The sequence below is a fragment of the Drosophila navojoa genome, chromosome 3 (genome assembly GCF_054131105.1).
Source record: "Drosophila navojoa isolate 15081-1374.11 chromosome 3, UAZ_NAV_1.0, whole genome shotgun sequence".
Lineage (NCBI taxonomy): Eukaryota > Metazoa > Arthropoda > Insecta > Diptera > Drosophilidae > Drosophila > Drosophila navojoa.
The window spans coordinates 6,781,218-6,808,823 of NC_142891.1; the positions used below are offsets into that span (position 1 = coordinate 6,781,218).

The 27,606-nt window shown below is 37.0% G+C and overlaps 1 protein-coding gene across 3 annotated transcripts; it reads left to right on the forward strand.

The window, feature by feature from the left end:
* Nucleotides 1–386: 386 nt before the first annotated feature.
* On the forward strand, nucleotides 387–26,509 carry CycE (cyclin E). Of its 3 annotated transcripts, none has more exons than XM_089257057.1 (5): nucleotides 387–859; nucleotides 10,182–10,315; nucleotides 14,496–14,784; nucleotides 24,377–25,755; nucleotides 25,865–26,509. In XM_089257057.1, the coding sequence occupies exons 2-5, from the start codon at nucleotides 10,296–10,298 to the stop codon at nucleotides 26,109–26,111; spliced, it is 1,935 nt and encodes a 644-aa protein (XP_089113183.1). In that variant the 5' UTR covers nucleotides 387–859; nucleotides 10,182–10,295; the 3' UTR covers nucleotides 26,112–26,509. The 3 variants fall into 3 exon arrangements, with proteins under 3 accessions (XP_089113183.1, XP_089113184.1, XP_089113185.1); XM_089257058.1 differs by lacking the exon at nucleotides 387–859 and adding an exon at nucleotides 2,359–2,539; XM_089257059.1 differs by lacking the exons at nucleotides 387–859; nucleotides 10,182–10,315; nucleotides 14,496–14,784 and adding an exon at nucleotides 23,003–23,717.
* The last annotated feature ends 1,097 nt before the right edge of the window (nucleotides 26,510–27,606 follow it).

Consider the following 27,606-nt stretch of genomic DNA (forward strand, 5'->3'; position numbering starts at 1 on the left):
TACAATTACAAGTAAAGTCGGTAGTTCAGCTAATATTTCTCAACCATTAACATAGGTTGCGTTAAAATTTACAAATTACATTAAAGAAAAAAAATAAAATATTTTTTCCATACTTAAATAATTTGCAAACAAGTGACGTTTTCGTATATATCTTTAATTTAAACGCTTTTTAAGCATTAAAAAAATATATAGTCTTTTTACTATTATTATTATTTTTTATTTATTTATTTTTGTTTGTTTTGTGAATGCTCCATTATAAATAAATAAAAATTTAAAATAGGCCCGCCACTCGCGCGGCATTCAATGTTTACACTCGCTCGCTGCGAATGGCATACCTTAAAACTATCGCTTATTGATGAGTAAGCAAGTGTGAGCGTATCTTCACTAAAAAATGCTCTTTTATCGCTTTATTCTCTTCCACTCTGCAACGGCGACGGCGCAGTTCACTTGGACTTTTGTCAAACTGAAAAAAGTTTATGGTGATCCTGAGGAATTGTGAATATAGCTGCGCCCAAAACAACACACACAATTGCAAAACACTGGCGTGAAATAGATCTTGACCGCAATTGGCCTTGGACTGGAGCGTGTGCCGGTGTGTGGCAAAACCAACAAAAAAAAATTATATATAAGAAAATACTAAGCACCGTACGGTGTGTTAATGTGTGTGTATGTTGTGTGCGTGTGCAATTTGTAAATTTTTTCATCCGCGTGGAGAGCGCATTGGAGCCCACACATTATTCGACTGCGAAGTGCGCGCGTGGCTATAGGCAGATATAGCCACCTAACCAACCCCAAATGCAACAACATCATCCACAACAATAACTACAATACCAGCATAGAAAGTCTTCATCCGGAACAGGTGAGTGTGAACAGCAGCAGCAGCCGCTCTGTCCGCTAGACAGGTTCAAAGCTCCGTTTTGGCTACGTACATAATTTAGTTCTCTCTTGATTATTTTTGCAATACATGCGATGCCGTTGCTTTTAGTCGAAAATATTGGTTAAAAAAATTTTTTTCTTATGCTCTTGCCTTGTGTTCTATGGAAAAAAAGAAGACAAAAAACGTTGGCGTCGCTGTCAACGTCGTTTTCTGCGCTCTCCCAAGTCACTTGGGCCAAGTGGCTCGTCGCCTCAGCTGTCATTTTATGCTGAGAGAGAGAGAATAAAAGAGAGCAAGTGCGGTTGACGTCGACGTAGCTTCCCGCGCGCGGGAAATTTACAACTTTGTTCATTCATAACTCATCCAAATTTGCAATGATTTTTGCAGACTTTATCAAATTAGATTCTGTGTGATTTAACCAATCGAATGCATATACTTGCACATATGGTTTCATTTAGAAATACATTGCTGGAGGCCAGCAAACTTGGTGCTAAAAACAACAAAATTTGACGCGCGAAAACAACAAAGCTGCGGCGGTTTGTTTGTGTGTGTGCAGCGTTGCCATCGGTTCGTCAGATTGGATGTGGGTAAAGTGTGTAAATGTAAACAGTCGGTGTAGTGACCCAAATACAAAGAAATTTTTGTATTGTTTTAATACATTTCAGTGCCAAAAGTGCATTTTTCATAAAAACTAGTATTTTTATGCATTGCAATTGAGGATTACAAGATTTGTGGCCGAATTAAAAAATGATTTCTATAGTTTGCAATCAACTCGATTGGAAATAATGTATTCTTTTGTATGAACATTCCAAATATGTTAATTAGAATATTGCTGTTTGCCTAAATGTCGTATCTTCCGCAGCCCAGGTGGCAGCTTTAACAGCTGTAGCGCGCACAACGTCCGTTAAACGAGCGCCAGAAAACAGCTGTAGCTCACATACACATGTACACATTTGTCACACACTGCCTGCTAGTTGGCGGTTCACAAGGAGCGTCACTTGTTTCAGCTCCATTCAGTAAAATGGCAACAGGCTCCAGCATTGACTTTTGCTGAGGGACGTTGCGGGGGTCTGGCAGCTCCTGCAGTCGTTGAGCCACACGCATTCCACAGAAATTCGCCCCTGCCTGGCTGGCAATAATTTTTATTCGCGCGCCAGATGCGTGCTTTTGCCGCTCGCTCTCTTTCTCTCATTCTGTCTGTGTGTCGCTCTCTTTGCTAAATGTCAGTTAGTCTACCAAAAAGAACAACAGCTACAACTGGTAGCCGTGTGTTTGTTGCATTTTATTGGCGCTGGATGTGCTCTGCTCGTTTGACTTGCACATACATATACACATATGTATACATATATATATATTCATAGGAATATACTCAGCATGTGTGTAACTGGCTGATGACTCTCGATTCGTTTTCTGACGTCGACGTCGACGTCGAAATCGACGCCGACGCCAACGCTCGCTCGATTGTTCGTTCGCTCTTTGGGTTAGCTTCGAGCACTGTGTTTAGAACGATCACTGCTCAGCTGCTGCTGTTCGTGGCCGGCGTGTGAGACGACGTATATATAATAAAAAAAGTAAAAATATAGATTTTTTCATGTGCAAATAGTATATAAATTCTATTGCCAATTCTAAATCTTCTGGCATTTAGCATTCAGCAAATTACAGGTAAAGGAATAAGTATAACAAGCCCCAAATGATAACGGATTGGATGAGCAAAAATTTGATATATGTAAAAAATTACGCGTGTGACAAGTGTGAGATATAAGCGAATGCTGCGAATGTGTGCGAGAGTGTTAACTGTGTGTGCGAGTGTGCCGTCGTGTCTTTGCATTTTTTGCTACAACTACAAGGTATCAAGGCAGTCACACATTAAAAAGAAGTACATATATATTCATTAGTTGGAGACGATTGCCAAATTTTCGTCGTATTAGAATTTGCACGCTGGCGGTCGGTCCATTACTGACAACGGTAACCGTTACATTCTGGTTGGAAGATGTTAATATGCATACGAATAAGCAGGTTGCCAATTGGAATGAGTTGTTTTTGGATGCCAATTAGGATTTAAACTAGGTTCACTGAACTGTGAACTGCTGCATATTTTTGTTGTTACTGTTGCATACCCATTGAGTTGACCCCAATTGGAAAAGGAATTGGTAACTGCAGCATATTTTACAAGTCTTCAGCTCGTATTGGTTATCATCTAATGGCTGGCCGCCACTTTCTAATCAGTTCGCATATATACATATATTGTGTGATTGCACTTTTCGCGCCAATTGAATAGAATTTGGGCGGTAAAAAAAATGCGCCAACTAAACGCGCCACTTATTTCTCTTTTTCACCAGCAATGACACACACATACACGAACGAACACATACTGCTGCGCTCTCTGTCAGAGGGGAGTATGAGTGTCGCGCTCTCTCTCGTGTGTCGACTTCACGCATACTATGAAATGTGCTCTTCCGTTTTATTCCAATCAGAAAACCGAGCTGCTGCTGCTGTTGCTGCTGCCGCAGCTGGCGTCAACGCTGGCGCAGTTCTCTGCGTCCACTTTTTCTGTTACCATTCTCAGTAGAACAACAACAACAAACAAAAACTTTTTAGTACATGCGACGTCGCAGTCGCCGCAAGCAGAGCGCAACGCTTCGTAGCGCAGTGCGCTGTGCGCTGAGTACTGAGTGCTTTTGAGATATGCGCCGACGTGAAAAGTTCAAAGCAAAAGAAAAAGAAAAAAAAAACACATCGAACCGAACCTTTTAAAAACTTGACGAAAACGAAGCAAGCGCACAAAGCGTAGAACCGAAAGAGTATCAGATGAAAAGAAAGAGCATAAGCAACTGAATTATGTCAAAAGTGGCGCAAAATCTGTTGGTAGTACGTGGTCGGCTCCTAGACCGAAGAGGAGGGGCGGCCGTTCGGTCGGTCAGGTGACGATGTCGCTTGGGGGTCTAAGCCCCAATGTTTTTGCGTTTGCTACGGTGACTGCGGCCGCGACGTCGGTAGCGGCAGCGACGGCTTTGGGGTTCATTGATATTTATGTGAGCGTGTATGTGTGTGAGTCTAGCTGTCCGTGTTGCTGTTGTTGTTGTTGCTAATGTGCTTTAGCAGCTTTGTTGTATTATTTTGCTTTGGCTGGCTGTTTCAATTTACCTGTTACAATTTGTTCATTGTTTTGCGACTTTCTTTTGGTTGGCTCTTTTTGTAGTTGTTTATTATATTGCGCTCTTTTTGCATTTTGTTGTTGCCTTTTTTTGCCCGAAGCTTTTTTTGCGTTTTGCTTTTATAATTTGCCGTTTTCTCAATGTTTTGCGTGTGTATTTTATTTTTATTTTTTGCAAAATACTTGTTTATTGTTTGTTGTTTTCTTCATCTTGCATCTGTTGGACGGGGGCTGGAGGGGATCTGCGCAAAACTGGCTATAGATGAAGATGAACATGACGAGGCATTGGCCATTGGGCAGGGGGCTCTGTTAGTTGTGTCATCAGCTTGTAATACACATGTTTTAATCGACAATATATTATCGAAATGAGAAAATTTAGATAACTTAGTTAGTGAATGGTTAGTTCAAGAAAAGTGCATACAAAATTACTAAATTTAGTCAAAATTAATAATGATAAATATTTGAAATATTATAAATTACTATTTTTATTATATTTGCAAATCTATATAAATTGAAGTACAAACATTTGCATATAAAACAACTTGTTGTTCATAATAAATTAATAACAAAATTTTTATAAAAAAATTTATTTTTATTATTATTATTTATAAAATTTTTTTAAGCAGCAACAAGAAAGCAAAAAAAAAAAAATTAAAATAAAAAAATAAAAAAAATAAATAGTTAAATAAAAAAAAAATAAATAGTTAAATAAAAAAAATAAATAGTTAAATAAAAAAAATAAATAGTTAAATAAAAAAAAAAATAAATAAAATAAAAATAGATAAAAAACAAACGAATAAAAACAATTTATATAAATAGTTAGCTCAAGCATTGATTCTAAAAGTCAATTGAATTGGACTCAGATATGCAAATTAATTTGAATTAAATGGAAATTCTTCTAAAGTGTGATTTAGAACTTTCAGCATTCTCATATAATTTTGAGGTCCTCTTGATGCTATTTGATTTAACACTTGTGCTAGACTGTTGCTCAAGTGATGCGGCATAAAATCAAACAACGAAATGGATCCTCACATATTAAACCCATTTATTATATTTTCAAATATCACCTGCTCACATTTGGCCTCAAAGAAAATTCCAAGTAAAAATATTTCTCAATTATTTATAGAGGGTGAGAGAGAGAGAGAGAGAGAGAGCTGGAGAGAGGGAGATCGAAATGGAGATGGAAAGAGAGATTCAGCCTACAAATAGGATCGTGACTATCTCATATAGGCTTATCGAAAGCATTTTTCATTGTCTGACGACTTTTTTTTTTATACATATATGTACATATATACATATGTATATATTTGTTGTCGCTGCAAATGTTGCAATGAACACGAAGCTGAGACGAAGCCCTAGCAGTGTGTGTCTGTGTGTGTTTACCAAGTGGGGATTGCGTTGTTGTTGTTGTTGTTGCTGAAAGGGCAGTCGAAAGCAGAAACAACAATGATAAACAGTTTCCAGTTATTCTCGTGCAAACACACAAAAGGATCGCAGAGAGAGAGAGAGAGAGAGCGAGCGAGAGAGAAGGAGAGAGCGAGCATATAGTCAGTCGGATATGTGGATATATAGTATGCGACGGCCACTTGAAGCAGTCGCATCCTTTTAAGCGACTGCTGCTAAATATAAACTAAATAATCAATTGAGCGCATCGTTGGGTCTGCGCCGTCGGCCTGGACCCTGGCCTAACGGCTACTTCAAGGCCGGCAATTCCAGGAACGGCTTCGCCCATTGAAGAACTTATTTTTGTATTGGTATTTTGTTGTTGTTGTTGTTGTTGTCGTTTTCGTTTTTGATTTTGATTTGGTCGCCTCGTTGGTTACTTTCACACGCACCACTCGGCAGTCAATTGCTATAGATACATATACATTAATAGGTTCAGATACTTATGCAGATGCAGATATCGGTACATTATCGCAAAGAGATAAATTAATAGGTAGGTATGTTGCAGACATTGAGACAGATACAAATACAAATATAGATACAGATACATGAGACAGATACAAATACAAATATAGATACAGATACAGGTAGAGATACATCTATATATGTATATTTATGTGCGGAGAAACATTTATTTCCAGAGACACATGCAGATATAGATACAGTTGCTAAATAGATTTACTGCTAGCTACAGATACATAAATATTCACACAAATATATACATTCATCATACAAATAGAGATATTTATTATAGGCAACGCGTGCACTGTGAGTAGATTGGGATAGCTATTGTTTTTCTTAGCAATTCACATGGACATACATATATCACAGTAGCAACTTCCGATAATCGCACTTCAATAACAAAACTCGATTAGCGCATTATCTGATTATCACATCTCAAGAGCAGATCTGAATCTTAACAAGCTAAGGTCTGAAGTGGGTTGAGAAGCGCAGGTTCTTCAGTTGAATTGAAGCTCTAATGCGCTTTGAAAGCCCTTGAGGGATTTAAGTCGGTATTAAGTATGAAAACTGTAGAGTTAGACTAGCTAACTAAAATTTTGGAAGTTGTCGAATGGGCATGCGATTTGACCCACTGTGCAGGCACTTGGAGTTCCCACTAATTGCACTAAGCGCAAAGGCGACCACAAGGAGCGAACGCCTTGGCTGGCATTGACAATCCAGACTATTCAGACAATTCGTGTTACAGATGCATATAATGCATACATACAGACAGTATACAATATATGTTTTTGTATGTATGTATATGTAGCATATACACTATACATATGTACATATGTATATGTGCGTAGTTATCTTGAGTATCTCAGGAATGTATCTTTTCTCCTTGTGCAAGCGCAGCCCAAAATGCATGCAACAACAACAGCCACAACACGACAAACAACTCGCATATACATTCACATACACACTCATACACATTGGCATACACACCAAAAAGGACGCACAAAAAAAAAAAGTACAAAAACAAAAAAAAAATTGCAGTATGCAGACAGAAGAAGTAGACGGTAGACGCGTCTCGGAATTCGGCAAAGGGACCAGAGACCAGAGACCAGAGACCAGAGACCAGGGCCATGAGTCCAGGGTTCACAAACCAGGGACCTGTTTTTCTGTTTATCTCGCTCTCTATTTATCGCTGTCTCTCTCTCACTCTCTCTCTCTCGCTCGCTCTGGCGCTCTCTTAGCACATTTTGCGCATTTTTGTTTGCTTTGAACCTTAACTGGCAACTCGGGTTTTGAGTAATATCTTTTTCATTTCCTTGTGGGAAATTGTGTGTTGCACAAATACACACAAAAACACGCACACTAGCACACATACACTCACATTTATGTGTATTCACATTCAAGCAAATATAAATATGAATTGTAGAACAACTACAACAAATTTTTTGCTTCCTCCTCGAAAAACAATTCCAGTTAAATCCGTTCGCGGCTCATTGTTGTTGTTGTTGTTGTTGTTGTTGCTGTTGCTGTTGACCTTGGCCTCCAGGTAAACAATTTACTCATGCAGCGTCTAATTAGGCCCTGGGAAGCTGCATAGCGCCTTTCATGTTCTACTCCTCCCAATTCCTTACGCTCTCTGCCAACTATACATAACTAAATACATATAAATATATAAATATTCATATACATATCTATATTTGTATACCTGCCGCTGTAATAATTCTCGCTAAATCTCAGCGTGCTCTTCAGCTCCCTTAGCCAACAGTTTAATCTTCATTAGCTCTACGTTGTCCTAGTTGCAGGACTTAGCCCAAATAGAGCTGAGTGTGTGGCCAGTTGATTGGCATTTGCAATTAGTAAGTCATTTATTAATGTTAGTCGCAGCGATTTATACTTGACTTGGGTTTCCGAAGAAACTAAACAAGTTATTTCTATTTATTAAGCGATCTACATGATCTTCTCAGAGATGGTTAGCTCGATAACTGTTGATAAATTGAGGTCATCAATATTGGAGAGCTAGTGAAATGATCACTGGACTTTATTATGTGACTAATTATAGTCTTAATGTGATAGCTATAGGGCTGTATGATTATTATATTAAACACTTGATCAAATGGAGGAGATGAAAGAAGTTTCTTTATACCAAACTTAAGATATAATGAAATTTAAAGATCGTGGGAGATTAACAGCATATATTTTATGTATATCTATAGGACCTCTTCTATTAATGATCGACCTACCTAATAATCGATATTCCAAAAACTACAACATATTCAAACATTTGTAGTAAAATCGATATACAATTCATATTTTTCTATAAGAAAACAAATACGTTTACAGTTGAGACTTTCATATCAGGGTTGGGAATTCCTCTACAGTGAGGAAAAGAAAAAACATGTCCATAAAATGAGGAAAAGTAAAAGGCAGCAATTAATTAGTAGGCATATCCGCAATTAGTGTGAAAATGATGGTTCGAAGTCGGAAAAGAAAAGCAACAAAAAACCAAAAAATTATATTGTTTTGCAGAGGAAGAAGCAGTCCAGAAATAGGCAAAGAAGAAACCCCTGGAAAATGGGCGGCACAAAGAAAAGGAACCAGGGCAGAAATGCGAACATGGAGAAAAGAAAGTCGTTAACTAAAAAAGCAGTAAAAATGGGGTAGTTATATCCTGGTTGAGGTGTCGTAAGTGAATGCCTAACAAAAGGGGCACATAAATCGTGGCAAAAATGACGCCAGGCCCATATGTCACGCAGCAGCAACAACTACAACAACAACAACAACAGCAACAACAACGATAACAATGTTAAGGAAATGCCGAAACAGGAACCAACAGCAGCAAGAGTAGGAAGACAGGGAAAAGCGACAGGATACGAATGCGCGGAGCAATTAGTGCAAAGGGGAAGTCAATTGAAGTTGCAACTACAGCGAATTGAAAAGAAGTCATGTCTATAAAAAGTAACTAAACTGGTAATTAATTTTAGTGCTTGACTATGGGCATACCCTAGAAAAGCAAATGTCTTTAGATTTGGGAAAGTTAGGAAAGTTAGGATAAGTTGTACAATTGCTCAAAAATGTGCAGCATTCGTAATATTATTGATTAATCCTCACCGAAATCTGTAATGGATAAGGGTTTTTGAAGAGTAAAATTTCGATAACAGCTGTCTATAAGGGGAGTAAAAATCATGGAGAACTGGGAGTTGATATTGATTTGTGTTCATAGATCCATCTTTAAGGAATGCTGTTGTGTGGAAACGATTTAAAATACTTTAAGCAGAATATGTATGCATACATTCGAATGTCAACCAAAATAGTTATACCCCATTTAAATGTAAATGCTGGGCATATGCCTAAACACGTGGAATCCTTTAGTAGCAACAGCAACAGCAACAGCAACAGCAGCGGTGTATGCAGCCTGCATAACATTGTGCAGGGCTCAATATAAGCAGCTAGGGGTGCCAACAACAACTATTCAACAGCTGCCACTGGGCCATTCACCTGCTCCGCCGCAGCAGCAGGCAAATAGCCACAACAACAGGTGCATTGATCTCTGCCATATTAGAGCTCGATATAATTACGCGTTATCGTACAGCGAAACAAAAGAGAAAAACCTCCACTAGAGACAACATTCATGTGGACGTTGGCGCATGCGCCGCTGCTTGGCCAACACCTGACACGCCAGCAGGAAAACTGTCCGTCCAGCATACTTAATCGAGACTCGTGGAAATTCTCTGTTGACGTTGATGATGATGATGATGACTATCCACTCCACTACCTGTCTAATCCAAGAGCCTTGTCGTTCCGTTTTGTAATTTGAATACCTTACGGCGAGGCACGTCCATTTTTACATCATCATAAAATCCATTCTCAATATTTATTTTGGTCTTTTGGCTAAAATAGGATATGTGAAAAAATGGAGGAATTATTTCGATGTGAGCAATGTTTGTCTTAGTCTCTGCTTTTCGCCTTCGTCAATGCACGTAAACAAATTTGTTTTAGGTTTTCCCTATTGCTTAGTTTTCTGTTTTTGGCCAAACATTGACATGGACCACATGCTGCGATAGTTGGATGACTGTCTCACATGTTGTCCATGTTGAGGAGGTCCTTGATGATTTCTAAGTCGTAAATTTTAATAGTTCTCTACATTTGATGTATCTTTAAATGAATTGTTTATAGACTAGTTGTATTTTGCTTATTTATTCTTTTATTTCATTTTTGTTTTTGTTTTTTTCTATTTTGTATTGATTTCAGTTCCTTTACTATAAGCCACACTTCAGTTTCTGCTTTGACGAGCAGCTCTACTTGAGTTAAAATTTAATTGATATTCAATTGATTACTTCAACGGCGTTTCAAGGCCGTACAATTATGGATCTATATGCCAAGAGGTGAGTCTTTTATAATCATTTAGTTTTAGTTTTAGTTTTTTTATTTAAAAGATCGTGTTTTTTCTATATCTTAATTTATATTATGAAAAATCATTTTGTAAATTAAAATAAAATAATAAAATAAAATAAAAATAAATTTTAATATTAAAAAAAAATAATTTTTTTTTTTAATATTTATTTTATTAATTTATTATTTAGACATTTTTATATTTGCAATCCTTTTGATTATTTGATAAAAAAAAATTATAAATATATTTATACTATTATTATTTGTAAAACAATTTTTAATAAAATAATTAATATATACATATATTAAAATATAATTTAGGTATATATATATATTTTTTTTTTACTTTATTTAATTTTTTTAACTTAAGATTATTTTTTTTTTTCATTAATATATTAATATATAAGATATCTATTTATTTAATTTCTTTTTTTTTTTGTTTTATTAATTTAGTTTCTGAAAGAAAAATTTTATAAAATAACATGAATATCATAGCATTCCTCTATCTTAATATGTGTTAAAGATCTCGAGTTAATTAAATTTCTCTTGAGTTTCTTTTTTGCCCACTTCCTGCACACATTAGCTGCAGCGATGTCGCCTAGACTTCCGCTATTTTTTCTCTCATCAAGGCAAACCAACCAATTAACACCCCACATAAAAACTTGAGAACAAAGAGAGACCCAAATGTCTAGTATCGAATATGTATTTAGGAATATATAGATATTTGTAATTTCTAACTGACTTCCTGTGGCGACAACGACAGACACTTCCTCCTTGAGGCCCGGCTGCTAGAGACTATCCTGCTAGACCTAAGCCATGTTAACCTATTACATTGGCGACCCAATGATGTTTATCTAATAACATTTTCGTAATTATAAAGTGAGGGACCGAACGAACGAACGAACGTCTGGTTATGGCCGACTACCCGCAGTAGCCCCTAGCCAAGTGCGATAATCTAAAATGCATTTTCACTGCGCCAAAGGACGAACTGCTCAGCAGCTGTTGTAGGTGTTAAAAGAGAGTCACATTTTGATAACCAAGTGGCGCAACCGCTGCGCATTCCGCTACATGAATTTCATGAATTCCAGCACCCGAATGTCCTGCGTGTGATTAGTAAATAATTGCGCGCGAAAAACTCATTAGAAAAGTGTTTAAGAATCGACCAGGTGGGGGTTGGACTGCCTGACTGACTGACTGCATGACAGACTGTCTCTATTCGTGTCACAATCATTGATAATGTTGTCATAGTCCACTCACGCACACGCACACACACACACACGCGCACACACACATCTACAGCTTGTGGCTTTTTAGCTTTCGTTGCTCTACCAAATTAAGTGAGTTTGCATAGTTGGCCCGGCCCGAGTGCCACCCTCTTATAAGGCTAGCCAGCCGCCCTAAGCTAACCCATCTAGTGGCCAGTGCGCGCTTCAATTTAATTGCATAATTGCCCAGTCATTTGGAATTTTGTCAGTTGCGACCCTCGCAACTCCATTTCGATCCACTTAAGTGATAGTCCATTTTATGCACATCAAATTTGTGGTCAAACATGTGTGCGACATAATTATTGGTATGAATTGCGCAAAAAAAAAAAAAACAAAAAAAAAAGGAATACTGGAAAAAATGAGAAAATATGTCACACGAAATGAACTATAACGGAATTCTCTTAATCATCGGCCCAATCAAATATTTGGTATTTTTTGTGAGGTTATGTGCGTGTGTGCAAAAATGTTGCATACTTTTGAGAGTTGATTGGGGGAATTACGAATATTTTTTTATGATTTATATTATTTTTAGCTTAATTTCTAATATCTTAGTTTTTTAGAGAATATTTTAAAAGTTAATATAATATCTCTGATATTTTTTAAACACAAATTAATATTATAATATACATATATATAATGATATATAATTTAAATGTAATTTTTCTTAGATATTCTAATATAGGCTCTTTATTGTATTATTATAATGAAAATAATCATCTGGTTATGCAATGTTTAATGATGTTTAAAGATTATGCGATTATTAAATTGATGTGAGATCGGTATGATAATTTTAATGCTCTTCATTTCAAGACGATACAACTGTTTTTTTTTTTTTAAATTATCATATTGAAATTTATAATGAGAGAATTCTTATGAATTTTTATAAAAACTCTGAGGAAAATTTGACTGATATTTAAAGAGAAATGAAATGAGGGAAGCAAAGATTCTCAGACTACTACTATACATATATATTACATGCAGGAGGGTCCTACTTTCTTTCCCGTCAATCCCTGCCCTTGGCAATCAATGTGCAATGCATATTTGAAATATGTATTTACCTAGCTCGTCGCATTGCTTTGCTTGTCATATTCAGTATGGCTTGGCTGAATCGGCTTCTCTCCCCCTCCTCCAAGGACATTTGCCCATTCCATAGTTTTGATTATGCGCTAAGATGCTACAGCTGCCGCTGTATTTTTGCCTACCTAGACCTTTCACACCCAGTCGAAAGAATCAAAATAGATGCCAACTCGAAATTTTTCCACTGCCGTGCAAGATTGAATGAACTTTCACCGCGAGCGAAGCTGACAAATTTCTTCTTCGATTTGAACCTTTAACCAACTACGAGCACCCTACTGACCCAATGCGTTGACAAAAAAAAAAAACAGAAATTAGAAATGAAAAGAAAGGTAAAAGTGTTGTGTGTGCGGTCGACAGCACGTACGAGCCATTAGTCCTTAGACCTTCTTTTTACTTAACTCCTTTCTCTCCCTCTCTGTGGAAGTCTCTTTCGCGGCTATAACTCATTTCTAAGCGATTCCATTTCCTTGTAATTTACTACGTGATTACTTTTTCTTGTTCATTAAACCATTAAACGCGATCGATAAAGCGCGAGGGGAGAGCGAGGAGCGAGGAGCGAGCTGCGACATGGCAAGAGGATGGAGCGCATCAAAACACAAGCCTTTTTTTGCCGATCCTTTTTGGACTACGAAAAAATCGCTTGGGATTCTGAATTGATGTGCAGCAGCCCTCTGCTTCGCTCTCTTCTCTATACTCTGACTGTGAGCATTGTGATTATTTGACAAAGATTGGAATGCCTTTGATCTGCCTTATTTTACATTTGTGTTCCAATCGAATCATAATCAAATAATCTATCTATATCTATATATATTATACATCTTCTATAAAATTTTATTTAAAGAACAAGTTTAGTTATTTTTAATATTTTTATTATATAAATAATTTAAATAATAAATAATAATAAAATATAATATTTCAATTTTTTAATTTAAAAATAATTAATTGCATTTATTAAAATATATAAAATATATAAATTTATTAAAATATATTTACCTTAAGAAATACTGATTTATATTTAGATTATTATTTTGTATTTTAATTTGATTTGTTTATTTTTTATTAATTTTTCATTTTTTTTTCTTATTTAAATTTACAAAATATTGAAATATAAATAAATTTTAATATAAATATATTTAAAATTAAATATAAATATAATATGGTTTCTAACAATGTCCAAGACACCATATAGTATTATTTATAGGGTATTCGAGCACGCAACAATTTCTACAGAATATTTCCTCTTCATATTTGCTAGATCTTCCTTTTAATGAACCCCTTTGGCAGACCTCAGTTGAATTCGCAAGGTGAGCTGCTGCTGCTCTTAAGGGTTAAACAAACGACTTCTCAAATTGCAAAAAAGCAGAAATTGAAAATATTCGCGCAACGAATTGCATGAAGTGCCGTTATCTTCGATCTTATGATAAACATCTGCCAAGGAGCAGCAGCAGCAGCAGCAGCAGCAGCAGGAGTACCATTTAATCGAAAGAAAACAGTTACTTCCTCTTGCATTATGCATAATGTGCATGCAAATTTGCCAAAATTGCTTAATTTTCAAAAACGAAAGAAAATCAGTTTCGGGAAAAGGGTCGCTCCCAGCCTCTCGATTACAATTTCCCGGATGTTAAATATTCATGTTGCCAATGGGCGCCTGTCAAAATTTCAATGAATTTATGCTAGATAGAGAGAGACCCAGACCCAGACCCCTATGTGCGTGTACTTGCTTTCTCTTTGCTATCTTTCTTTCTTTTGATTGAGTGGCATTGAATTTCCCTCGCACACATTTGCCAAAAATTTTCATCTATTTCACGTTTGCATTTTTGTTTTTTCGCAGTGCCAACACAACCAGCAGCAGCAATGGGAAACAAGAGCACGATGTCACCCCCGCCAGCAGCAGCGGAGCAGCAACAACAACATCAGCAGCAGCAGCAGCACCATCCACCTCCACCTCCACCTCCACAGCCACAGCCGCAGCCGCAGACATTTCCACATCCACAGATAGTGCATTATGCTTACTATATAAGATAGCAGCATATCGTCCAAGAACTTCTAATGTGAATTCCAGATTTGGAAGCGGCTTTAAGGCAACGTGTAAACGCAAACGTAGCACATTTCTCCCCGAGGTGAGTAGAAGAGATAAGCATTACTTCTTAACTTATATATAAATGTTTATTTAAACTACAATATATGCATATGTATGTACAGTGTGATATGAATATGAATCTCGGTGCTTGTCAATTGCAAATCTTATCACGGAAATGCCAAGCGTTGCTGCGCCTTGTCAATGACCTCAACGATCTTGAGCATGATCAGCGGAACGCTCTATACAAATGCACTATGGTCACTAGTTTTTATTAATATATTAAATATATTTTCATGGCATTGTAAGCCACATAATGATTATTAATATTTAAATTTCATTCGAAATTTATTGCTTTCGTTTCATAATAAGCACGATTGTGCTATATGATTGCCCAGTTTTTGGACTATCAGTAATTCCCTTTAATTGTTTTACATATTACAATGGCACGAACTTTTAACCATGCAAATTTTCGTTAAATTTTTTGTAGCTTATTTTTTTTTTTTTTTTTTTTTTTTTTAAGTTTTAACAATTTAAAATTTTTTTTATATATTTTTTTTTTTATTTTTCTTTATAGTTTTGCTTCGTTTATAAAATTTAGTATTTTTATATTCATTATTATACATAAGAATTATTTGTTTCATATACGTTTTCTATTTGATATGGATTTTATTCTTATGTATTTTTTTTTATTTTTATTTTTATTTTTTTTTAATTATTCTTGATTAACATATGAGTGTTATACATTTAGTTTTAACTCTAAAGTTTTAATTTTCTTTATTATATGTATTTTGAATGAATTTTCTTTAATTTGTATATTTTGTATAATGCATTTCAATTTTTACCACTGTGCAATATTTATATGAATGAATTAGCTTTATGATCGTCATTTGATGATCTTGTCACTCTGGTGCTTTCTGTTTGCTTAGACTTTGATTTTTAGTATTAGGTCATAGATTTGCTAATATGTTTCAAACAGGAAATGCAAATACATTCTTTTATGGGAACAGCAAACTGAAATCAAATTTAATGAGTAATTTGATGACTAATTAAAGGCATTTTGCAGATTTTGATGAATTTTATATATCAGCAATATTGATCGCATTTCTCTTTAGTGATCTTCGGTATTGATACTATTTTTTGCTGCTTAGGTACTTTGGTACTTCATCTATCATTTCATTAAATTGTTCGATTTTTCGCATTTCATACAGATATATATATATATATATATAATCTGATGCTCAGGCCCTCCATTTTGATCATTTTGCTGCTTGATCTCTAGCCAAACAAGACGTTAGTCACGTACAAAACAACTCAGCTACTTGGCACTTACTTGGCTGCATCCTTGCGAAAGGCAAACACAATGCCCAAAAATAAATGCTACTTATGAAGTGCCTCATTAGGCTCTGTATATATACTTTCCCTTACTCTCTCTCTCTCTCTCTGTGTGTGTCTTGGCTTCTGTGTCGACGTGCTGCGTTTTCAAGTAGCTGCAATCAAAGCCTGGCACAATGCACAGACAACGCGCTCTGCTGGGCAGCTGTGTTGATCCAAAGGATATTTGCGCGCTGTGTACTCTATATGTATATGTATTTGTATTTGTTAAACTGAAAGAACGAAGGAACTGACAGCCTGCAATTGAAATGAGCTTGCAGAAAACAAAAAGAAGAGAAAAATGTGTTATCAAGCGCCTTGGGTTGCGTATTTTGTTTTCGCAATTCGAGCACGCTCTACCCTCGGCTCACGCTTGATATGGGCTGCAAAACAAATGTCACTTACTACTACTGCTGGACTAAGTGAGAATTCCAATGCTCCTTGCAATATGTTGAGCATATGCACAGAAGGACAAAGAACTGCCATGAAGTTGAAAGTTGGAAGTTGAGAATGTTGCGCATGCGCGAGTGCGCGAGTGAGTCGCACACCTTGACTCAGGCCCAACTTGGGGTGGGTTTCTTCCTGCATGTGTGTGTGTGCGCGCGACAGGACCTCGATAAGTCAAGGCCCTAGCCAGGCTGGTATGTCCGTTAAGAAGTTTGTTCAAAAAATAGTTATAGGTTTTGGTTCGTCTCTCGCTATGTTATGTCGTGCGTGAAGACCATCAACTAGATCAAGACGGGATGCGCCGCTTAACCGCAACAAGAACGAAGCCGTTTGGGGTTGCACTTCCATATCCTTTACCTTTCACACACACACACACTATCTAATTATATATTCATCGAGACGACATTTGGCTGTTGTTTGAGAAATGGTTGCATCATACCGGTCCCAAGCAGTCGGCATTTGGGACAGGCCCGTCAGGCCCGACCATATCCTTGTATGCAAATGTCCTTACTTGTCCTGCTGCTCATTAGATTTCCGTTAAAGTTTTATGCAAATCATCAAGATATGGCCACAAGGAGGGAGCAGGAGCAGGAGCCGGAGCAGGAGCTACCGCTGCTCTGCAGTCTGTCATCTGTTTATGGGACGTTCTGGTTCAGGGTTTCGTTTTCTCTCTTATCTCTTCTTTTTTTTTCTTTTTTGAAATATTATACAATATTTGTTTTTAGCTCGCGCAAAAGGATAAGAATTATGGTATTATTTTACCAATTTGTCAGTGTAATGCAAACCCCTTTCTTGTCCATGATATGTGCAGAGATTTTACTTTGTTTTCTTTTTTCTCTGTTGTTTTTTTTTTTTTTGGTTAGCGTGAAATCGACATTGTTTTTTTCTTTGCTTTTTCAAGGGAATTGTGATCGAGGGGGCTTTTCATGGTATCTCGCTGCGGGTCCTTGGGCATAATCAAGTGCTGGCAGGATCTTGTCTTGTGCTTGATTTCTGTCAAGTCAGGCGAAAACATAAACTTGATTTTCACTTCGATTCTTTCCCAGGCCAGACAAGCACAAATAATGATTGTAATTTGACATGTTTTCCTTTGGCTTTTCCTTTATTTTGTGTCTTGTTTTTTTTGTAATTGTAATTGTAAGAGGATTGCATTTAGCTTGGGAAGCTCAACTGGGAAAGTTGCTGGAAAGCTGCCACTGAAGATGTAATGAAGTAGAAGATATAAAGCAGAGAAAGTGATAGAGATCATTATTTATCTTTAATATATGCATATTTTTAGGTAAATAGCTGAATTTACCTATTGAAATATTGGAAAATCTTAAAATTAATTCTTTTATTTCCAATAAAATTCGAAATTGTCCCTCTCGAATTTCAGCTTTAAATTTGGCAGCAAAATTAGTTATATGTATGTATGTTTATTTTTATGCATAACATCAAAACTTTAAACACTTCTAAGAAAGTAATGTATAAATATATATTTATATACTGTCTGCCTTCATATAGCAGCTGTCTCACATTTTTATATAGCCCTGTGATTTAGCTATGATATCGCTTATCTAATCTGCTGCTCATGCTTGGAATGGACTTGGAACTATGACAAGCAATACTACGAATGAGTGTATCACGAAAAAAAAAAAAAAAATGTTGCAATATATACTATAATATATAGTATTATATATCTATATATAGCCATACTATATGATCAGTTGTCTGCTCTAATTTTAGCAAACGTAATTTTGTTGACCTTTTTTTCATATATTTGCCCTTATTGCGATTGCATTATCTTTGGTCTTGGACAACTCATTTGTCTTGGTCCCTGCTTCTCGTGTTTCTTACTGCCTTTCTGATTCTATCATTAGCAGATTTGGACTCATGTTTCATCTTTGATTCTCCCCTCTCTCTATTTAAGTCCCATATCATTTATTTAAAACTAAGTTTCCAACTTTTCTATTCATTAGAAATTTGCGTAACTACCGCAACAATTGCGGCTGCAGGACCTTTGCTTAATCCATTTTGTCATGCAGTCTCTAGACCAATTGCATGATTAATTACAGGACACTTCACTTTCTCTCACTCTCGGACAGTGAGATTGTCGCAATGAAGTTCTCCGATGATAAATTTCATGCAAGTCATGCGGACAACCGCGAAAAACTAGATATGACATCCATTTAACCCCTTTCTCCGTTTATTCGCTGCTGACTGACCAGGGGTCAGTTTTTCGTATCATTGCCACGAAATATGAGTGTTTGTTATTGTGTGTCCGTCCGGCTGTCCTTTGGGATAGCTGCGGCATGTTTACACAATCATTTATAAAGCTGCTATGCAGTCCGAGCTAAAGTTTGGCACAATTTGACAGGCTTTTGGGCTAATTTAGAATCATTTAACAGAGTGGAGCGGGTCAGCGATTTGTCATTTTAGTGTGTTGGCTGACTGATTGAAATGTCGGACTGTGGACGATAGACTGATTGGTTGACTTACAGCAAAAAATGCTAAGCTCCAACTGGTTGATGGACTGACTAACACATTGATATGGAAGCACTGACTTACATAGATAGTCTGAATGACAGAAGAAGCAACTTCATTGTTGGAAAATGGACTGATTACGAACTAAAGTGACTGTCCAATAGAAATTTAAGCCTTGAAGATATGTATTTAGAGAAGGTACATAATGTAATATATGAATAGATAAATTAGGTTATATACCTATAGGTATAAAGTAGAATGAAAGTAGTTGATAGTACATAGAGTAGATAGTTAATATAAACAGATAAGTGGCTTAAGTAGATATATGTAAAGTCTATAGGTATGTACATAAACCTTGTAAATTACCTTGGTAGGTGAAATAGATTTATAGGATTAAATAAAGTAGATAAACTTTAAATAGAATTTATAGAAATAGTGAATTGTATACAGGACTTAAAAGTAGAGCTTTGCTAAGATATTAGATAGAGTAGATTAAATGATGGGTAGATATAAGTAGAGTTTTTAAACAAGCATTGATAGAGTAGTTAAATTAAATAAAAAGATCTGATTGATAGAGTAGGATGGATAGACTAGATATATACACAAAGACTACATATATAAAGATCTAACGAGTATTTGGATAAAGCAATAAGCTGAAGTGCTTAGATAAATTAACTATAGTAAAAGTTAGATTGGCAGTTGACCGATTAGATGGATGATATATCAATATATTTATAGACCTAAAAACTAATTTACTATGGCTTGGTTGGTTAATAGATTAACTTATAGAAGCTCTGAATGTAATAACAAATGAAATTTCCATATAATAGCAGCTGGTAATACCAGATAATTCGCAAATCATATACCCAAAAGTATTGTCGAAATCAGTTAAGGGCAAACAAAATATCAGCTAGTCAAATAATGTGAGCAAACAATATTTGAACAATTTCTAAGCTATACACAATTTAGCTCATGCCACTCGAGCGGCTCAGCAGCTGCCCATTGCAACATATTAACAATTATCAAATGAAGAAAAGAAAACGAAGATGAAGAAGAAGAAAAGTGCGATATAAATTGTTATGAAAGAAACTTGTGCAGAGGGGGGCAACGAAGCAGTACAACAACAAAAATAAACTACAGAGAGGACAATGCCTACTACACACACGCACACACACACACACACACACAACAATAAAAGTTACACCTGGACCCACGCCAAGGTAAGAGGCGACGCCTGCGTCGCTACGAAAAAAAAAAGGAAAGGTGTTTCGGTATTTACAAGCGAGCGCACGAAAGATTACGGAACAGGACTCAGGACTCGGTGCTCGAGACGCGAGGCTCGGCACTGAGGACTTTTAAGGGTCCGCATACAATGCACAACTGCGTCTGCTGAATTCCAATGGATGCTGAAATCTTGGCTAGATTTTGACATTTGACAATTTTGTGTGTTGATGTCAATTGCATCATCTGCTGCTGCGACTGCTGCGACTGTGGACGTCCAGTTGTTATTTTCGAGTTCTTGTTTTGGGTGCACTCAGTGGGCTGCATAGAACTTTCAAGCACAACTACTTCAGAGCAGCAGCAGCAGCAGCAGCAGCAGCAGCTGCAACCGAAATGGGAAATTCCTATACAAATAAATATCTGTATATGTATATGTATGCATATTTGCTGTTAGCAAATCTTGAGGCAGCTTTTGCTGTGGGTTTTGTATAGCAGTGAGGGGGGTAGGAGGAGGCCAACACAGTTTAACCCTTGTTAAACTTGAGCACAACCCCTTTTTCCATAAGACCTTCAACGCGAGCACTTTACAGTTCACTAAATATCACAAACAGGCAGTCCAGACATTCCGACAGTCAGTCAGTCAGTCATAGTCGCAGGAGCAATGCAATCTTTTCGCCTGCAAAAGTTCACACACAGTTGAGAAACATATATTATATTTGAATCTTTATTTGTCAAAGAAATGAACCAAAAAGTGGGCTGGGTGTAACAGACTGTCTAATCCTCTGGCAAATATCTTTAGCTTAAGCTTAGGTTGTATTAACCACAATCTATAGGAAATGATTTGGGGAAATATATACCTGGTCAAGTTCTCTTTTCCTTCACAAAACCAATATGCCCATTCTTGACAACTCTCGAGCGAGTATTAAAAACGCTTGACCAGAACGACAGATGTTTCTTTGTCTGTAAGACGGAACGTAGACTTCCAATGCATTGGCTTGGTCCAGCGTGCACATTTCTTATGCCATTGCACGCTTTGATTTTAATTACGTCAAGACCCTAGGAACTAGCCAAAGCATGACATGCGTCCATTTGGCATTCGGCATGAGGGTTGTTGCATTTTATGTTAGAGAAATAAGAAATTAAATTTGTCATGCGCCGTGGACCCATTTCCTGCTCAGCTCATTATTTCGCCCTCCTCTCGTGTCTCTGTCTCTGTCTCTGTCTCGATCTCTGTCTTGTCTTTAGTTTTTCCCCTGGGCTTCTGCTTCTTCGTTTTGGCAAACCTACTCAAACAATTAAATGTGTCACATAAATATCGTAAACAATTTTGCTTTCCCTTCAACTTATTTCCTTACAAATGATGTGAAAAATCTAAAATTATAGGAAAATTTTTATGTTAAGCTTTTATGAGGTGTCAGATTGGGGTAGAGCTCTGCTATTTGATTTGAGGCTTGTTTAGGAATTTGTAGAGATTTCGTTCCTGCTAATAGGGGTATTTGTTAAGCTGCTTTCGTTATGCAAGAGCGAAAGCATTACAGAGTTTTCGAACTTGTTCTTCAATGTCAAGGAAAAGAAGCAGAAATGTATAAAACTTTATAAAACATGAGATTATATAAGGAATTTTTTAGTTATTCATTTTGGATAAAATCAGGGATTCTTAGTGTTTATCACAAGAACAAACATGGAAAATTATATTTAAACCAAGATGAAAAAGTGGAACCTCTATTATTTGGTACCACATAGACTTCTAAAAATATTTTAGGAATTTAAAGAAAATGTCGATTAGCTAAGGAAAGCTTTAAATGTAAAATTGGAATAAAATGTTATTTATTTTTAATTATAAAAACTTCTTCGTGTTCCGTACACTTCTAGACTTTCCATTAGTTTGAAGAAAAATAAGTTGTATAAAAATATACTATTTTACTTGATGAAGATCACAAAGGCAAAGTCAGTAGCATTACGACTCAACCTTAAAGCGAATGAGCCAATATTTCTGTTGCTCTTAAAGCCAACTCCCTCTTCCATTTCGGATCTCAGCCATATTGTTCTAGTTTTTCTTTTGGCACAAGTCTCTGGCGGATCCTTGGCTGATCTTCGCTTTGAGCTGCGGTTCGCTGCCATTAGTCCAGCCCTAGATATTTTTTTGTTGGCTTTAGCAACGCCTCACACAAGTTCAAAAGATAATTTATGATGGAGACAGATTGAAAGACATTTGCTAAGAGTGCAGCTTGCGTGTCTCGAGCCAAAAACAAGGCTGGCGATAATACGGTAGTAGGTAGAGATTCTGCGCTAGCGTTGTCTACCTGAGAAGAAGTTGACAAAAATCTTTAATTGTAAAAAGGATCAGCGGCAGCAGCAGCAGCAGCCGTCGCAGGGATTTTGGGCTGATAAACACCCAGACGTAAGCGCAAAATGCAATGCAAAAACAACAACAAGACGAAGAGACGACGAACGTCTCAAGAAACAGAAACTAGGAGCAGAGCTAGAGTGAGTGAGAGAGAAAGAGAGAGAGTGACATTGAGAGACATAGAGTTAGGGTGAAAAGGTAGCGCAAGATAAGGCTAGAGCGAACGGCCTAATGCGAGTGCAAGAGAGCGCGAGCGATAGATCAGTTGTCGATCCTGTTTGCAACCCCTATTATTAACCGTTGCAATGTTTGCTCGTGCAGGATAACGAAGTAGCTGACGATTCGGGCAGCGGGCAGCGGGCAGCGGGCAAACGGGCAAACGGGCCAACGGGGATCGGCGATCTGGAACGAGCCTCGATCAGCTCAGTTGCACAGCGCAAGTCAACGCGTTTGGTACACTACGAAGCGCAGAGCGGTTGAAAAAAAAAAATATTGTTATATACATACATACAATACCTCAAGCAATACCAAGCAGAGGAGACTGAAAACGAGTGCAAGAAACTAATTTAAGAACCGGATTTTGCAAGAGATCGCGATAAAGAAACGAAAAAAATTAAAATACAAATAAAAAATTAAATACAATGTTTTAAGTGCCCAAGAAACACTTGACAACTGAAACCAAAGAAACTTAATGCAAACCAACCAAATAAAATAATTTATAATTACAACGAAATAGTAAAAGTGCAATACACAAGAAATTCTCTCGCTCGCTCATTCTCACTCGCTGTCTCCTTCACACACACACATCAAACTCTCCCACGATTTGGAAAACAAAATATCTATATATCCTTTGAAATTGTGCGGGTGTTCCTTTTGTAGACAGCAGCTAGGATTAAAGACGGACAGTCGTGCCCACATAAATTTCACAATTATTTTGTGCTGGATCCTTTTGTGGCTGGCACAGTGTCTGCTAATTAATTCGAGACACGTTTATATGCTAGTGCGTGTGAGCAGTGATCCTTGATCTTTGATCCGTGTCGATCCCCGTTTCGGTTATAGGTTCTACAAAATTTGTTGTTAATGTTATTATGAAGTTGGAACAGAAGCGCAAGTTCATCGAAATGGTAAATAATTGAAATAAATATATTTTTGAGAGGATTCACATTCAATTTGGAATATATATTTTTTTATACAAATTTATTTGTCAAAAATTTTACTAACAATTTGTTGTTATTTGGTGTTTATGCTCTATACTATTTTAAAAGATTGAAATAAAAACAAAAATTACCTTAAAAATAAATAAATACTAAAAAAAATAAATTCTAAAAATAATATTACTTTAAAAAAAAAAAATTAATTTTGGCTTATTGAATTTGTATTAATATTTTTGTAATCATGCATACATATATTTATTTATTTAAACAATATATAGTTTTTTGTATACATATTTTATTTTTAAACAATATATTCCTTGAATAAAGTAATATAATATTTTTTATTTTATTATAGATAGATATATATTATGTAATTACATATATTTTTTTATTTACTATACCTTTAAAATGAGTTATTTATTTATTTTTTGTAATTATATTAAATTTCATTTTATATATAATTTTTATTTGTTATTATTATATTTTTTAAACTAATATTCTCAAGAATAGGTCTTTTATATCATTTTCTGATAAATATATACATATGTATATATATATGCATTTAATTTTTATGTATTTACGTCTATTTTTGTTATTTCCATTATTCAACTATTCTTCATTTCTTGCAGGATACTGAACTTGGCTGCGAGCCGCCATCGGCGAAGCGCCAACAGCGTTTGACTGACGCTGACGCTGACGCCGGCGCCGACGATGACGCTGACCTTGGCATTGACGTTGCCGATCCTTTTAGCTGGAATGGGAATAAACAAAAGTCGTCAGTGTCCTCCACGGCGTACACATGGTCAGGGGCGTTGGCGGAGAAGCGGGTACCCTATTTGCCAGCGGAGGAGCAGGCGCCACACAGTCCGCTGCCCGATAGCCCAGACAGTCCGCCCAGTCCGGATCGCGGTGCCAAACAGCAGCCGGTGGTGGTGCGCTATGCGAGCGAAGAGTCAGAAATTGTCGCCCATCTGGGTGAGATGCTGGATGATAGCGACGAGGAGACTTCGTTCGGCGAGCCAGAGGACGAGGAAGACGTTGAGGATGATGATGACGAAATTGAGCAAATCAACTCATCAAGCTCATCGCCCGCCTCCTCCACAGCCACCGGCTGCAGTCTGAATGGCGAACGGACGCCAGCGACACAACAGCTGCCGACGACGGCACAGCATCCCAGCGATGCCAGCAGCAGTCGCAAGGATGCATTGAGGAAATTAAATGCACTCGAAGACTCAAATGCCTTTTCCAGCGTAAATTGTTTGTCGCCCGCTGCTGAGATACCGATTCGTCAGTGTCCATTGCCCGCCCTGTCCTGGGCCAATGCGTCGGAGGTGTGGAAACGCATGTGCCTGCGGGATGAGCAGGATTCACATTTGCGCAGCAGCAGCATGCTGGAGCATCATCCCGGGCTGCAGCCACGCATGCGTGCCATCCTGCTCGACTGGCTGATCGAGGTGTGCGAGGTGTACAAGCTGCACCGTGAGACCTTCTATCTGGCCGTCGATTATCTGGATCGGTACTTGCATGTCGCAAGGCATGTGCAAAAGACCCATCTGCAGCTATTCGGCATCACCTGTCTGTTTGTCGCTGCCAAGGTTGAGGAAATCTATCCGCCCAAAATAAGTGAATTCGCCTATGTCACGGACGGCGCCTGCACCGAGCGCGACATATTGCAGCACGAGAAGCTGCTGCTGCAGACAATCAACTGGGACATTTGCCCCATCACAGCAACCGCCTGGCTGGGCGTCTATATGCAGCTGAATGTGAGCAATCGCACACCAGCTTCCTTTGCGCAGATCGGCAGACAGGCGAGAGCGGAGGCAGCCGGAGCGAGAGCGGGAGCTGCAGCGTCAGCGGATTCCGATGAAGCATTCATCTATCCACAGTTTTCGGCCTTTGAGTTCGTTCAAACCTCACAGCTGCTCGATCTGTGCACCCTAGACGTGGGCATGGCCAATTATCCATATTCAATATTGGCCGCAGCGGCCATGAGTCATACATTCAATCGGTGAGTTTTAACTCTGTGATTAATTTGTAGTCAGATCTCTTCAAGGTCTTCATCCACCCAGTAGTTTCACTTACTAAATTCCATTCTCTTCCTCGCTTTCCCTCTTCAGTGAAACGGCTTTGCGCAGCTCTGGTCTCGATTGGCAAGCGATTCAGCCGTGCGCGCGTTGGATGGAGCCCTTCTTCCATGTCATATCGAAGCGAGCGCCTTACCTGCAGCTGAATGAGCAGAACGAGCAGGTGACAAATAAGTTTGGTGTAGCGCACATTTGCCCCAACATTGTGACCGACGATTCGCACATAATACAAACGCACACAACCACAATGGATATGTATGTAAGTATCTGGGCAATTTAATCAGAGGAAACACATATCATGAATGATTATCTACATAATGCTAATATGAAATCTTCTATTTTCTGTAGGAATGAGTTGTTGATGGCTCAGAATGCATTGCATGCAATGCGCGCTCGCACTCAGGCCTCGCCGGCGACGGCGTTGCGAGCACCCGAAAGTCTGTTAACGCCGCCAGCCTCTAGTCACAAACCGGACCTGGATAACAATGAGGATGAGGACGAGGAGCAGCAGCAGCAGCAGCAGCATTTGACGGCAGTAGCTAGCAGCAGCAGCAGCACTAGCCGCAGCCGCAGTAGTTCTTCCTCTACTCGAGCGCCGCTTCAGTCTATAAAAAATCCGGCGTGTCCTGGCAGCAGCGGCGCTTAAGCTCTGATTCGTTGTTGTCCTTGCGCTAATCCTTTTCTCTCTGTCTTGCGCATTTTGTAAACCCGCCCTCACAGATCTTAATCTTAAGTGTTTCTAATATACATATATATATATCTAACAACAAAAAAGCAGCATATCTATTAAAAATTAATTAAAATTAAGCACAAAGGTTAATTAGTTGCTTACAAAAATGCACAAAAAAATTAAAGAAATAATCAAGTAAACAAGTTAAAATGTTAAATATTTAAATGAAATTTTGCTTTTGTTTTTAAATTTTAGCTTAAATATATATTAAACAAAAAAATAAATATAAATATATTGAAACTAACCCTTATTTATACTAAGGTTGCTTAGAAAACATACGCAAATATTTAAAAAAAAAGAAAAACATTTTTATTTTATTATGAAAAAAAAAAAAAAAAACTAATAATTAATCAATATTTAGTTGACTGTATTTATGTAATATTATAAAAAAAAGAGGAAGCAAGTCAAAATATGAATTCAACACTAGCTTAAATATTTTTGTTAATTTTTTTTTCGCTCAACTTCAAGCTGAGATCCAATGTAATTTATTTATAAACTTTTGAATGACATATGAATATAGACTAGGATCAGCTATAACTGAAATGTACAGAAAACAGACACAAACACACACACACCCACACACACACACGCTTACACATTCATATATTCATGGCGTGAGGTATTAACAAAACTAATCAATATTATTATAGCCTGCAAAACCTATATAAATTGGACTAAAATACTAAAATTAGCTAATTAAGTTGAGGATCATTCAATATAACTAACAAATGACCATTGCTTTTAGAGGGCATTCACATACATATATACTAACACAATACACAAACATTAAACATAACTAAGCTGACTCGAATATATTTATATATAAAAATATATATATAAAAATAATTGGCAAATGAAATTGAATTCTTATATATGTATATATATATATAACTATATATTTTTAGACTGCCATAATTTGCTAAGCAAATCAATACTGTATATATAACCCCCATATATAACTATATATATATATCAACTAATCAATTAAATATATTATATTAAATAATATTATATAAATGTAAAACTATATGGCAAAAAAATAAAA